A 15,123-nucleotide genomic window follows, 5' to 3' on the forward strand; every position below is an offset into this window, starting at 1 on the left:
AATAAGCCTAGAAATAAGAGACTTAAGCAGAAAATGAATTAGTAGAAATAATAATAGTGTTATTTTGTCATTTTGTGTCACTTATTGTGTCATTTCTCACTATAACAAGTGATACAGACTATTACAGGGAGGAAGAAGGAAAACTCTCACCAATCTGTGCTTGCAGCAGCAAAGCTTTTTTTTTTTTTATGAAATTGTATCAGTTTACCCTGATGAAGTACTTCCATTTTAGAAACGGGGCAACAGAGAAGTGGCTGTTTTATTTCGCTTTGTTTTTCTTTTAATCTCCTTGTGTTTCCCTGAAAATGATGGATGACCTCTCTATATACAGAGAAAAGCTCTTACCTCCTCTTTTACAGCAGAAATTTAGGCTAAAATGTTTGACTAGACTTTATAAGGTGGATGAGCGTACAGTTAACATCAGAGAATGCAAAAAGTACATATTTTGGAGGGGAAACTATATGACTTTTTTTTTTTTAATTAAATTGTATCTAATTTTGGCAGGTCTGATGTCCTGATGAGAAAAGCCATCTAGGACACATTTGGTTCTTACATTGTGATGGATTAATAGCTTCCTAATTCATTTTGGAAAGCCAGGAACATTCATTTGCTCTATAAATTGCAGGAAAATGTCTGCTACGGTATTTGATTGTATTTTTGAGAGTAGGCATCCTTTCTGCTCACCTTTGTGTGTGCTCTACAGATCATAGAGGTTTCCACTTTCTTTACAGCGCAGTCTGGACCAGTCCTGTGAGCTTTGCAGGTACAGAGCCCTCACTGAAACTGTCACAAAAGCTGTGAACCAGGTGGCTTAAGCTGGAATAGTTGTGAATACCCTGTTACCAAAAATACTAATTCAGCTTGTAGTGTGCCAGCTCCTGACTTATTCAGGCATTACTTAATCAGGGCCTCTTTTTCTGGGTTTCTAAATATCTGTAATAAATCCAGATGTATCATATATGAGCAAGTTTGACATAGTTGTGGATATAGGCAGAATGGTGTTTACAGCTGTCTTATTTTCACTGTTACCACTTTATTGTAGAGTTGTATATTGAAATTGTTTATGGATACTTGTCAATATAAAGTATGTGCATGTGATTTATGTGCATAGCTTTTATAAATCATTGTTAATATTTATGAAAACGTATGTTAAAACCAATCAGTTGTTGATATACAACAGTTAATGCTTCCTACAACATTAATAATTTTGCTCTTTGCAAAACACTTAGTCTCTGTTTATTAGAAGATATAAATTGAACTGTTACATTGTCACCCAGTTACTGTCCAGCTCTACCACCTAACACACTGAACATACAGACCCCCATGAAAATTCATACTTAATATCATCTGCTGATGGATTTTCCATTTTTGGCTTGTGTGTGATGGTTAAATGGATGAATGAACCTTTGGTAATGTTTTCAAATTCTTTTTCTCCTACAACAGAGTACAAGATGTTGAAGTGATTTATGGTCTTCATTATGAAATGTTCATTTGCTTAGTACAATTACTATTTGCCTAGTAAGGTTTTTTTGTTTGTTTGTTTTTTACATACACTTTGGCCCTGATTTATACTATATTAAAAGCAATTCATCTATACCTACTAGTTCTACTGCCCTAGAGGTAAGCTCAAGGGACAGTGTAGTACAGCTGTAGAATGTAGGATCTGAGCATTTGAGTTAGAGAAATGTATTGTAGACCACGATCCTAAATAGGCTGCTTTTTGCTGTTAGTTTATCCCAGTAGACCTCTTTGGTTGAGTTTCAGCCTGTTGCAGATACTCTTCTATGAAATTCCGAAAGTTCAATGATTCCACATTTAACCTCTTGATTCATTCAAAGAGGATGGTCTTACGCCTTGTGCTGTCACATCGCACAGAAGCATTTTAGGTTGAGATTTTCCTGCACTGAAGCCCAAAAGAGCAAAGTGTCTCATTAGGAAGACAAAGAGCTGTAACCTTTAATCTGGAGTACTGAATGTCACTAAGAGCAGTTCATTCTGGCTTTTGTGACTATTTTCCCCAAATCTTAATGTTCAACTACCATTAAGTCTGTGGAACTTCAGGAAATAAAAACATCTTTCTTCTTTATAACCATTAAAAAACTTAAATTGATAACTGACGGGGAAAATGAGGATAGCACATGAATGACTGAGAGGCATACAAAAAGAGTTTGTGACAGTGCTTGTAGAACATGATTTGATTGATGTATTTTTTTTTTATTCTAAGAACCAATAATCTCATTTTAAAAATGTGGGGGAAAATGAAGGTGAGCTGGGTGACTCTCTTCAGAAACTGGTGCTTTGTTTAACCAATTCTGGATGTAAATATTTTAATTAATAAGCTTTCATGAGTCTTCAAAACTTTCTAAAGCTACAATAAGTGTGTAGCAGATGGTCTCTGCTCTGTTCAGGAGGAATTAAAACTAAATTTGCTGACTCCTGAATTGTGGATAATTAACACGTACTTTTTGTTTAAAGTGTATGTCTTGTACTTCAAGAAAGAAAAAATGTTTAGTGAGAACTCATAAGTGCACTCCATAGCTCAGCTATTGCTAACAATTTGAGAAAAGTAAAATTAGTTCATCTGTTCATCTGTCAGCATTTACAGTTTCTCAATTTCAATTTCCCATCAGTTTTATTTCTACTTGGAGGGAAAAATATAGTTCCATAGGATGTTTTACAATGTTGCAGTGCAGTGCATGGAGAAAAGCTAAATTCCTGTGGGGAGTTATGAATTGTGTGTATAGCTATACATAGAGTTATATATGTATAGTAACATAAAGATTGTTCAACAGAGACATAATTTCTGAGTTGTTTATTTTAAGTAAGGAGGGTTTAGGGGGGCAGATAGTATGATGTTTACTCTGTGATTATTTTTATATAATGTGCTTGAACCTTTGTGTATCTGGGAAGTAAAGTTGAAATTGTCTTCTAAAATTGTCTATCTTAGGTTGGAACAAGATATTAAAAAGTTAAAGGCTGACCTGCAAGCAAGCAGGCAGATCGAACAGGAGCTACGTAGTCAGATCAGTTCTTTGACTAACACAGAGCGGGGAATTCGATCTGAAATTGGACAGCTACGGCAAGAAAATGAACTGCTCCAGAACAAGTACGTGTTTCTGCAAATCTGTGTAAATTAGTTGCTGATGACTGTAGTTTACTAGAGGGGAAGTTATTATGTTAAAACTCTACAAAATTTAAGGTGCATGCCTGCAAGTAAAGCAAGACTCACTTGAGACTAGTGACTGGAATTTATTTTTAGTAAATGAAGTCCTCTGTTAAATTCCATACCTGTTACCTTCCAGATTGCACAACGCTGTACAAATGAAACAAAAAGACAAGCAAATGATCAGCCAGTTGGAGAAGAAACTAAAGGCAGAGCAAGAGGCAAGAGCCTTTGTAGAAAAACAGTTAATGGAAGAAAAGAAAAGAAAGAAGTTGGAAGAAGCAACTGCTGCACGTGCTGTTGCATTTGCTGCTGCTACAAGGTAGTTGGTTCTAATGTAGAAGCAACCTCAGCTCCAGAAAATGTCTGAAATGTAGCTGTTGTCACTGAGATGCATTTTTTACCATTGTGTACATAAAGGAGTGGTTTGTATTTGACTTTAAAAAAAAAAAAAAAGCTTTATTTTTGTTGAGGTTTGTTTGTGTTAAGACAGTGGGAGGATGGGGAGGTCACCTTCCATTAAGTTCAGTCTAAGTACTCATATCTGTTAAATTTACAGGATGATGAATACACTCTAAATTATTGGCTCTACATTGATTGTGTTACCAGAGGGCTATTGTGCCCTGTGGATTAGTCTTCTTAAGAGGAATATCCCATTTCATGTGGGGACTGTGAATCAAGGTTTTGTGCAGTGTCCTTCTGGCGAAAATTCTGTCTTTATCTCAAATCTCAAAAATATTCTAATCTAGCCAGTGACTACCAGTGCTCAGCACAGTGATGTTTCAGTAGTAATGTAGGTGTATAGATGTAAAGCTTTTCAAGATGAAAGCATGGCAGAAGTACAGACGACTGCAGTGTTCCTAATGTCTAAAAATAATTATTTCTGCTTTTCTATTCTCTATAGTTCATAAATGTCCCAAGCAATTTCCTAGTACTTGAGGCATAACATTGGGTAACTCTTGGCAGCTTGTTGCATTGTTGCCATAAGGGAAATTCTCTTGCTGAAAAGAACAAAGTTAGCTACCTCTTTGTATCCTTCAATATTTATATTAATTTTTCATGTTATAAACAATTCAGGATTGTCAGCCGCATTCTTTTTTTTTCACAGTCTTCTCTTTTAATGTTTTTCCTACAGAGGAGAATGTACTGAAACTTTACGGAATCGTATCCGAGAGCTGGAGACAGAGTGCAAGAAGCTAACAATTGACATAAAGCTGAAGGAAGATCAGATACGAGAACTAGAAATGAAAGTTCAGGTAACAAGAAAGTACCAGGGGCTTAGATCAGCTCACAATGAGTGCTTTCAGACCCCTGAAACTGGTGGATATCTATAAGAGGCAATCAACACCTTTAAGTATTACTCTCTTCAGATGTTTTTCTTCCTTGTCTGATATCAGGGTTTGTAAGAATATGGGTATAAGAAGTGTTCATCGTCTCATTTCCATACCACTCAATTATTTAAATGATTTAGATATTTTTTTTCTCAGAACCAATGGTCTGGATAGACTGAGGAGAATATAATTTCCACAACATCTTTCCTATAATGTGAGGAGCTTGTAGCCGGTCTACATCATTATAAATTTCATTGTTGGCAAGTAGGATTGCTTACTCAGTGTAGTCCTAATCACTAGCCAGGCTTGGATTTTTTGGTGAAGGTGCTTGGATATTCGGCACAGTTAGGTTCAGTGTGGGAAGTATGCTGAGATAAATGCCTCTCCTCACATAGTCGAAATAGCTTAAAATGTGGTGTTTGTTTAGTATCGCTTTTAACTCTCTAGCAAGAGGTTAGTCACCATTCTAGACGTTTTCCTTGAGGGAAATGTTTTCATATTCCACAACTTAGCTCTTTGTGCTTCCACAAGAGTACCATGCAGCTTCTCAGCTGGCTCTTGGAAGTGATGAGGAGGATTTCGGGGAGGGGGGGTTCAATGATACAGATCATAGAAGGCTGAGAAGCAGAATGAGTGGTACTTGCTCACTGCGCTGAAATTATTCTTTGTACGATATGGCTTTAATCACTTGTGTGATGGTCATGTGTTACTGGAGGTAATACTACAGTGTCCTCAATTAGCCGTCATCTTAATTTTACAGTATTAATACCAAGCCCAGTAGTGGTGTGCTGTGAGGAAGAGAAAGACTTCTCGGTGTATCTCATGTGTGAAGTCTATATGAATAACATTTGTCCCAATTACTCCTACAGGAACTGCGGAAGTACAAGGAAAATGAGAAGGATACGGAGGTGTTAATGTCAGCTCTTTCAGCCATGCAGGATAAAACACAGCACTTAGAGAACAGCCTGAGCGCAGAGACAAGAATCAAGTTGGATCTATTCTCTGCATTAGGAGATGCAAAACGGCAGCTTGAGATTGCCCAAGGTAATATGGGATAGTTTAATTCAACTCAGTAGTATAGACTGAAATGGTGAAAACATGACAGAATATCCTGCCTTTTTATGTAGGGGTGGGCTGCGGTCCACGCTCAGGAAAGCTTTCAGTGGGATTTTATTTTATACATCATTTTGAATGTGAGCCTAAGCTTTCCAGTTGATTTAATTTCCCCAGGTTATTGAACTAAGCTGATAAATATCAAGACGGTGTTTTGTTTTATTTTTTGATGATTTTTCTCCATTTTTATGAACCATTACCCTAAAGCCTGAAGAACTTCTTTTAAAGAGCTAGAAGATAAAATAGTAGCTGCCATCTATTAAGCCCTTGCATGGAATCTTAATAACATGTTGATACTCCTGAAATAAATTCAACCTAAATGTGGGGAAAAAATAAAAAAATAAAAACAAAATGGTGTCTTATACTTCACACCATGGGGTAAGCAGCTGACGCTGGCGTCCGTGTTTGGCTGCCACTGCAGCCACCAGAGGGAGCGTTAAGCCAGTATAAAAACTCTGGCCAGACTGCCCTTTGTTCAGCCGTGCAAACCGTGAAGGAAAATTAAATAACCTTTTGATTTAGCACCCATTTGATTTCCTTGCAGAAGTTTGTTTGGTTGCAGGAAAATTTGATTAGAGTAAGAATGTCTTTTGTTCTCATTTAATTGGTGTTTCTCTTTACGTAGTTACATAAATTGATGTAATGATTTTGTCAGTGTCCACAAAGGGAGTTTTGAAAAATGGTGAGAATAGGACAGTTTTGAAAATAAGGAAAATAACACATTTAATAAGCTTCTGTGAGGTGCTTGTAAACTATGAATTGGAAAGTGCAGAAGAAAAGTTGAGCCATAGAAATAATATTTTGGTATTGTGCAGCTGTGAATCCAAACAATGCAATATCTAATATAAGTGCTGCGTCTACTAGCATTATGTGATAACTAGAGATAATTAAACATAACTCACTAACACACACTGGCAGTTACATGAGTTGTGCTTTCACTGGTATATAATATCAAAAAGCTGAATGTCTTCTGGGTGTTTTAGGTAAATGGTGGAGGGCAAAAACATACAGCTGGTTTTAAGCGATGCAATTTGTTTTTTCAGGGCAGATCATTCAAAAAGATCAGGAAATCAAGGACCTAAAACAGAAGATTGCAGAAGTTATGGCAGTAATGCCCAGCATAACATACACTGCAGCCACCAGCACTCTGAGTCCTGTTTCCCCACATTACTCTTCCAAATTTGTGGAGACCAGCCCTTCTGGACTTGATCCCAATGCCTCTGTTTATCAGCCCATGAAGAAATGAATGCCAATTTTCTTTTTGCCCAGTAATTTTGTCATGCTGAAGGCTTCACACAGGAGTGTCTCTTGCAGTCAAGATGAAATTGTATTGTGTGAGACTGTATTCGTTGTCATTTAAAACAGGAACAAAGAACATCTGGATTGACTAGAACTGCCCATCAGTTTTTCTTGTAAATTTTTAGAAAACCTCACAGAACGTTTGTGATTTATTTTCCTTGGCCAACGCATTAAAAATGATTCTTGGATTTCAAATAGCCAATTTTGCCTTCTTATGTACTCCTGCATGGTTTCCTCTTGAAAAATACAGGGCTTTGCTTGATTTTGAACCCTTTCTTCTTCTTCTTTTTTTTTTTTTTAAACAATCAAGTTGAATTTGCAAATCAGATTCATTGAGAAATAGTGAGGTAAAGCCTTTAGTTTTTACAGTGAAAGGGTTAAATAATCTATCAAAGCTTTGATTTACAGACGTATTAAATAAAAATACATGATGTTTCAGAAGATAATTTGGTTACCCCCTCAAAGGACCAAACAAATTTTAGGGGCGTTGTTTAAGCAAAAGAAGAAGAGAATAGAGGATGATATGATGGTGGTTGTTATGTGAAATATTTATATTCCCATTGGTGTTTCTAGTGATTGATAATTGCTAACAGTCTTGTTCACAGTGCCTTGGGAAAAGACATTTCAAGAGGAAACTTGATAGTTTAAACTATTTTTCCCCCCTTCACTGTCATCTAGCTTATATATCAAGCTCATTACAGTCTACTGCAAATTGTACTTGGTAATTTGGATGTTCATTATAAACCAAAGTTACATCTTCTGTTTATTTTGATATAAACTCAGCAGTGTTCTGTAACTTGCCTTGATTATACAGCATCATGGAAGGCACAATATTAATACAGGAAGCGTTATTGTGAAGGCGGAATTGTGCAATGTACTGTATACAAGAGACTGTAAAGCTGGCTAATAAAAGCTGCAGTTCTGTTTTTTTTTTTTATTATTTTATTCTACCATGATTTACACTCTACATCACCTTGTGTTTGACAGTTCGAATGGAGCAGAATATTTTTCAGCTTTTGTGCCAAGGTGTTTTTTAAGAGTTTTTAACAGAAATTCATAAATTGCACAAAGGCTTAAAGTCAAATGTGTAATATACGCTGATAGAAAGTGTTTGCACTGGCAACTTCTGAAGTATTTCAGTTTTTTGAGGGTGGGGATTGTGGAGGGATGGGAAGCAAAAATGTCTTGAGAACTAGTACAAGTATAAACCCAGCATTATGATTTTGCAGACATGCAGTGGACTCTGAAAAAACAAAGTTCTTCTCAAAAAAAAAAAAAAACCAACAACAACAAACACCAAAAACCTTATTTCTTTCAAATTTCATGCTATTTGGCATGTATGCCTCAATTAAAAAAAAATGAACTAGTACACAAGTCAGTAGAAGTGTTAAAGTTTCATAATTTTACTCACAGATATCTTTTTGGGATAAAACTTACAGCTTTAGCCAGGTGTGCATGTTGCTGTCATTTGCATTTTTGAATCATCTTGTGTAATTGTCACCATAAAAGTGTTACTCAGAAATGTCTTAGTTTTTTCATCTTTGTGCAAAACATGAAATAGTGTCACAGAGTTTTTGTGTTGAGGTTCCCCCATGTTGCTGCCTACTTTGGCTGCTGTCTCAGTGCAGTGCCAGAGCTAAAAGGAACCAAAGGGACCAGTCTGGCTTCCTTTTGGGTTAGTAAAGCTCCTGCTGGTCTTAGTGCTAGAGGACAAGGCCCGGGTCTGTATCATTTGCAGTGGTGCAGGTTTTCTTAGGCCAGTCAGAATGGAGATCCCTGCCATATGCCAAAGGTATTCATGAGAAGCATGATAATCCCTGCCCCGTGGAGATCGTTATTCTAACATCTTCTGTCTTAAGAACAGTTATCTTTCTTCTTTGAAGTTATTATGGTGAAAATATCAATACCCATATTCTGGTTTGTTGTACCTAATAGGTTTCAAAGTACATAGTTTTCAAAAAAAAAAAAATTGATTCAGTACAAATGGAAGCAGAATGACATTCAACAACAAGGTGCTGAGGCATAGCTGAAAGACAGTGAAGGTACAAGCAGTCTTCAGGAGAACAGTTCAGGGGTATGGATGGATGTAGCTCTGCCTTATGGTCAGGAAACCAGCAGCTGCAGGAAAAGGAAGCTGGACTCCAAACTGATTTAGCAGGTATACCTGTGAAAGTATATTGTCTGAAGCCCGACATGCACACAGTTTAGTGAATAAAAGGTCAGAGGGATTTTCCGTCTGAATTCCCAAATAGTACAAGGATGATCTGTCTCCCAGGTTGAAGAGCATTTTTGGTCAAACTCCTGCTCCCTGTAATGCTGTTCCCCAGCGTAGCATGGTTAGATTTGCTGTTGGCCGAGTTCCTGGTGCAACCTGCAATTGCTGACTCTGCTTGAGGGTGAGAGAAGGGGGCTGATTATCCCTGCTGAGTGCCGCACCTCTCACACAGGGATCTCAAAACACTTCGAAATCGGAAAAGGATTTTTCTTTGCAATTGGAAGGAAAAAAAAATAAAAAGAATGAGAGGCCAGCAAAAGCCAAGGCTCTTTTCCAGAAGAGGATTTGGTGGCTTTTTAGAGAGGTCAGTGCCTGCTGTTCCTTTTGTGATCAGCTGAGATCTGAGCGCTCTGCCTTTGGAGAGCCAAGCTTATCAGCCACGTGACCAGATTCCAGCATTGCTATTTAAAGCTCAAAAAACCCCTAGTCAGCTCCTCCCCTGAGTCTGAATATGAAAAAATAAATAAATAAAGGGAAAAGGAAAAAAAAAGTCAGATTATTGTGCTTGCTATCTGGCTTTCTGAACTTCCAATTTTCATAATTTTTACCACAGAAATCTAGAGACCTAAATTTTTTCATGGAAGTGAAGACTTTTAATCTGATAACATAACCCTAGAAGCTGTGCGTAAAACAGCAATACTTGTAAGAACTAACCATTCCAAAAGCTACAAAGCACATCCAGAGTAAAACTGGGAATAAAATGGTCTCTGGTCTCTGCATGCACTCACCATTAAATGCTTTTTTAAAATTATTATTTTTATTTTTTATGTACCAACATTTTCCAAACAGTCACAGCCCTGCCTGCCCCCTCTTCGTAGGAAGGACGAAGGACATTTTGTTGGGACAGAAATCCCTAATAAAGTCTGCGTCTGGACAGCTGGGTACACCTCCCCAAAGGCAATGTGCAGTATGTACAGATCTAGCAGAGACGTACAGCTACAAGGAGCAATCTCAGCACGCAAAGAAAATCTGGACTGGAGGGTAAGGAGATTATAAAGATTAAATAAGATGAAAAGAGATGTTTAGAATTATTATTAGCTTCAAAATCTGCACAACCAGAGCAGCAAAGCACTGTCCATATGTTATTTTACATCTACATAGCCTTGATGGCTTTGTTCCTGTCTACACCTTGAATTTAATGTTCTGGTACAATCTGAACACAAAGCAACACTAGCAATAATAAAGTCTGACTCTAATGAGACAGCACTGGAGGTATTGAATTTGGCTGGGTAGAAGCAGCTGGAAATATCATCGTAAATGCAGTAATGTGACAGGAGAGACGACACCAACAGTACTGCCGGGTAGAGACAAATGGGAACACAGAATTTTCTTAAGGAAAACCTGAAAAAATGTTATAATTAAGAATGCGTTAAATTGACCTTAATGCTAAGATTACATCAGGTCATCGTGGCTTTTCAGAGAGTTTAAATATAACTCCCTTTGCATCTGTGCTATAAATTTCCTAATCCACACCTGCTCTAATGTGGCAGAGAAAGGTTGCTCACAGCAGCAAAGGATGTGAGATGAGGGGGGAACGGAGAATCTGCTAGGGGCTTGCTTTAGGGGATGAGAATAGGATGAAAGCTTTTTCAAAGGAAATACATAAAGATCAAGAAATGGCTTTTGCTCACTCTTTCCTAAGAAATCCCCACCTGAGCAATTGGGCTATTCTCTAGAGGAAGATTTGCCTCTGAAAGGGAAGGATGCTGGACCCAGTGCCATCTTGGAGAGTTATACACATTGGTGTGTTTTTTATGTAAAAAAAACTGTCACTGAAACAATTCATTGCTATTTTTCAGCTCATGTTAATTCAACTCTTTTGAAATAAATAAACTGTTAGCAATATTGTGACATCCCTTGCACTCTGCCAAGCCTGAAGTTGCACTCTGTCCGGGACTGAGCACATGCTCCCAGCCCTGACTTCCATCTCGAGCACCCGTACCACAGAGCATGCTGTCTTGCTGGGTGTATTCATCTCCCTAAGGCATGTGGCCACATCATCAGGGTGCCAAACCCCAATGCTTAATTCCAAGTATGACATTAAAAGAGACCTCCAGCCTTTGGGGGAGTAAAGCAGGAGTAGCCAAAATCTCAGCAGCCCAGAATACACCCGCAAACACACTTCATCATTTCAGTCAAACTGAGGAAAAGTTTTAAGCTATAAAGAATGGGAGACTTTAAGATCCTGGATATTTTGATGTTGCATGTGTTTTTTGTTTGTTTGTTTGTTTTTTAAGTATGGCAGTTCAAAGAGTTGTCTCAAAAAGAATTATTTTAGTTTTGATAAAGGTGAATAATTTAAAAGGTTTAAAAAGTTTAAATAACACCAAGAAAAAACCTTCTGAAATGACTGGGCAGAGCACGGCAGGGCTGGGGAGGTCAGACACATTGTGCTCACAGCTAGCAAGAAAGCAAGGCTGGGACAGCTCGCGTGACTGGAAGGCTGCCATGAAGGGCTGTGTTCTTTTTAGGAAAGACAGGCTAGGGAAGCGAGGGGGTGGGGTTGCCCCTTATGTGAGGGAGCAATTAGAGTGTACCCAGCTCCACCTGGGAGAGGGTGAAGTAGACGTGGAGAGCTTGTGGGTGAGAATTAAGGGGTGGGCTGCTATGGGAGACACTGTTGTGGGGGTGTACTACAGGTCACCAGATCAGGAGGACGTGGTCGATGAGGCCTTCTACAAACAGCTGGTAGTAGCCTCACGATCACGGATGCTGGTTCTCATGGGGGACTTCAATTATCCAGACATCTGTTGGGTAAGCAACTCGGCCAGGCACGAGCAGTCCAAACGGTTCCTACAATGCGTTGAAGACAATTTTCTGACGCAGGTGGTGGAGGAGCCGATGAGGCAGGGGGTGCTTCTGGACCTTGTCCTTACCAACAGGGATGGGCTTGTTAGGGATGTGAAGGTTGGGGGCAGCTTGGGATGCAGCAACCACGAGATGGTGGAGTTCAAGATGGAACTTGGTGGAAGAAGTAAGGCTAAAAGCAGGATTGCCACCCTGGACTTTCGAAGAGCCAGCTTCGACCTCTTCTGGGACCTGCTTGGAAGTATCTCCTGGGCTAGGTTGCTAGAAGGCAAGAGTGCTTGTGAGAGCTGGGCTACATTTAAACAGCACTTCTTCCAAGCTCAGGATCGGTGCATCCCTAAGAGTAGGAAATCGGGGAAGGGGGGCAGGAAACCTGCGTGGATGAGCAAGGAGCTAATCGATAAGATCAAAAGGAAGAGGAAGGTCTATGAAATGTGGAAAAAGGGCCTGTCCTCTTGGGAAGAGTATAGAAGTGTTGTCAGGGCCTGCAGGGACGCGACAAGGAAGGCTAAAGCCCACCTAGAGATGAGGCTTGCAAAAGAGATAAAAGATAATAAGAAGGGTTTTTTTAAGCATGTAAACAGTAAAAGGAAGACTAGGGATAATGTAGGTCCCTTGCTGAATGAGGGGGGTGTCCTGGTAATGGGAGATGCCGAGAAGGCGGAGATACTGAATGTTTTCTTTGCTTCAGTCTTTGCTTCAAGGACTCCCCCCTGGGACTCCTCAACCCTGGTGGGGGGAGAAAGGGGCTGGGAAATGGAGGGCTCCCCCGTAGTTGACCCGAGGGTAGCTGGGGAGCGCCTGAGTGGGCTCAACGCACACAAATCCATGGGTCCTGATGGGATGCATCCACGTGTGCTAAGGAAGTTGGCAGAAGTGATCGCCGAACCGCTCTTTATCATCTTTGAAAGGTCCTGGAGAACAGGAGAGGTGCCTGAAGATAGGAGGATAGCCAATGTCACCCTGGTCTTCAAGAAGGGCAAGAAGGAGGATCCGGGAAACTATAGGCCAGTCAGTTTCACCTCTGTCCCTGGAAAGGTGTTGGAACTGCTCGTTCTGGATTCATGTCATCTCCAAGCAATTGGAAGAGAAGAATGTTATGAGGAGTAGTCAGCATGGATTTACCAAGGGGAAGTCATGCTCGACGAACCTCGTTGCCTTCTATGATGACATCACCAGCTGGGTAGATGGGGGCAGATCAGTGGATGTCATTTACCTTGACTTTAGCAAGGCTTTCGATACTGTCTCCCACGACATCCTGATAGCAAAGCTGAGAAAGTGTGGGATAGAGGAGTGGACAGTTAGGTGGGTTGAGAACTGGCTGACTGGCCGAGCTCAGAGGGTGGTGATCGGTGGCGCAGAGTCCGGCCGGAGACCTGTGACTAGCGGTGTTCCCCAGGGGTCGGTGCTAGGTCCGGTTTTGTTCAACATCTTCATCGACAACCTTGATGAGGGAATAGTGTCTGCCCTCAGCAAGTATGCCGATGACACGAAGCTGGGAGGAGTGGCTGACACGCCAGAAGGTTGTGCCGCCATTCAGCGAGACCTGGACCAGCTGGAGGGATGGGCAGGAAGAAACCAAATGAGGTTTAATAAGAGCAAGTGTAGAGTCCTGCACCTGGGAAGGAACAACCAGACGTATCAGTACAGGCTGGGGGATGACCTGCTGGAGAGGAGCTCTGAGGAGAAGGACCTGGGGGTCCTGGTGGATGACAGGTTGACCATGAGCCAGCAGTGTGCCCTGGTGGCCAAGAGGGCCAGTGGGATCCTGGCGTGCATTAAAAGGAGCGTGGCCAGCAGGTCAAGGGAGGTGATCCTCCCCCTCTACTCCGCCCTGGTCAGGCCTCACCTGGAGTACTGTGTCCAATTCTGGGCTCCCTGTGGGCTGCTCTTGATGGTAGGATGGCCTGGGCTTCCTGGCACGATAGGAGGCTGATGAGTACAAAGCTGTGATGTTGAGAGCCCGAGGCCCTGCCTTCCTTGCGGAGAGATGACACTGGTAATTTTTCACCCTCGCAGGGCTATTTTAAACTCAAATTATGACATTCAGGGAGGCTGGCTTCAACATTATGGCCACATTTGAGACCTTGATTTGATGACTCCTCTCCCAGGCTGCTGTCATGCTGTCATGGTCTTTCACTCTCTGACTGCAGTGGCACCTGAAGAAATACATTCCGCTGCTCCCACCAGAGCCAGCGCTGCTGGCAAAGTGATGGGTGAACATCGACACCAATGCTGGGAGAGCTCAGCAGGGGATGGCGGCACTGCTGTGTGCCCCACGCTCTTTGCATTAACAGCTGGAGGAACAGCCCAGTGCAGCCAAACCCCTGGGATGTGCGGGAGCAGGCACCGGGCGCTTCGAAAGGGAATTAACGGGACAGCAACGTGCAGACTGCAGCAGCAGGGACGCAGCAAAGCCTTCCCTGTCAGGATGCTGGCCAGTACCTGCCCTGTGAAACTGCTGCAGAGGAAGGGATGGGAAGGAAGCAGCAAGGCAGAAGCTGCTGCCCGAACGGAGCAGAGCATGGTGATGTATTTAGATAGAATATATTTAGCCAAAATACAGAAAAAGGGAAATAAATCACTGACGTGTCGCATACCTGCCAGACGGTTTTCTCAGGCTTGTTTATCAGTGAACTAATTGCGAAGGTGCCTGCCTGAAGTCAGCAGATGCTGGCAAGCAGGAAGCCCTCCGGGGACGTGCAGGCACCTGGGCGGGAGCCGAGTTCTCCCGGGGGTTTCGCGGAGCGGCCGCGTGCGGCTGGCGTCCGGGTGGCCGCAGGCAGCACGGGCAGGGTGCGCGTTGTCCCCCTGGGCCGGCCGCCCCTGCTGCGGGGGGCTCTGAGGCTTCGCAGCGGCGCGCGTGGGGACCCCGGCGTGGCGAGGTTTTACCTGGGCAGGGGTTCGCCACCGAACAACCGCGCCCGTGAGGAGCGGGCTCTGCGCGGCACTGTCCTGCACCTCCTGCACACGGGGCTTGGCCTCCCCGCGACATCCCCTTAACTCCGGAACGCCGCTGAGGCCTCCACCCCCCGCGCGCCCGGCCCCGGGCTCGGGCCGAGCCCGCCGGCAGCCGCGGGGACGCGCAGGGAGGCGCGAGCCGAGGCCGTGCTCCGCCCCCCCCCCGCACGGCC

At 42.1% G+C, this 15,123-nt stretch overlaps 1 protein-coding gene and 1 long non-coding RNA gene across 3 annotated transcripts in view; one reads left to right on the forward strand and one right to left on the reverse strand.

Moving 5' to 3' along the window:
• The window catches only part of MACO1 (macoilin 1), a 28,607-nt gene extending 20,775 nt beyond the window's left edge, over positions 1–7,832 (forward strand). For both annotated transcript variants that reach the window (XM_083810120.1, XM_083810119.1), the window contains 5 exons: positions 2,948–3,106; positions 3,303–3,485; positions 4,299–4,419; positions 5,364–5,538; positions 6,651–7,832. In XM_083810120.1, coding sequence (XP_083666246.1) covers positions 2,948–3,106; positions 3,303–3,485; positions 4,299–4,419; positions 5,364–5,538; positions 6,651–6,853 — 841 coding nt within the window. In that variant the 3' untranslated portion in view covers positions 6,854–7,832. The remainder of the gene's footprint in view (positions 1–2,947; positions 3,107–3,302; positions 3,486–4,298; positions 4,420–5,363; positions 5,539–6,650) is intronic.
• LOC310886071 lies at positions 7,169–15,094 on the reverse strand. The gene is made up of 2 exons (XR_014575112.1): positions 14,590–15,094; positions 7,169–9,390 (listed from the first exon to the last, which is right to left on the reverse strand). It is a non-coding gene; the product is annotated as an uncharacterized lncRNA (long non-coding RNA).
• Between the last annotated feature and the right edge of the window lie 29 nt (positions 15,095–15,123).

The sequence above is a fragment of the Anser anser genome, assembly GCF_964211835.1.
Source record: "Anser anser genome assembly, chromosome: 24".
NCBI lineage: Eukaryota > Metazoa > Chordata > Aves > Anseriformes > Anatidae > Anser > Anser anser.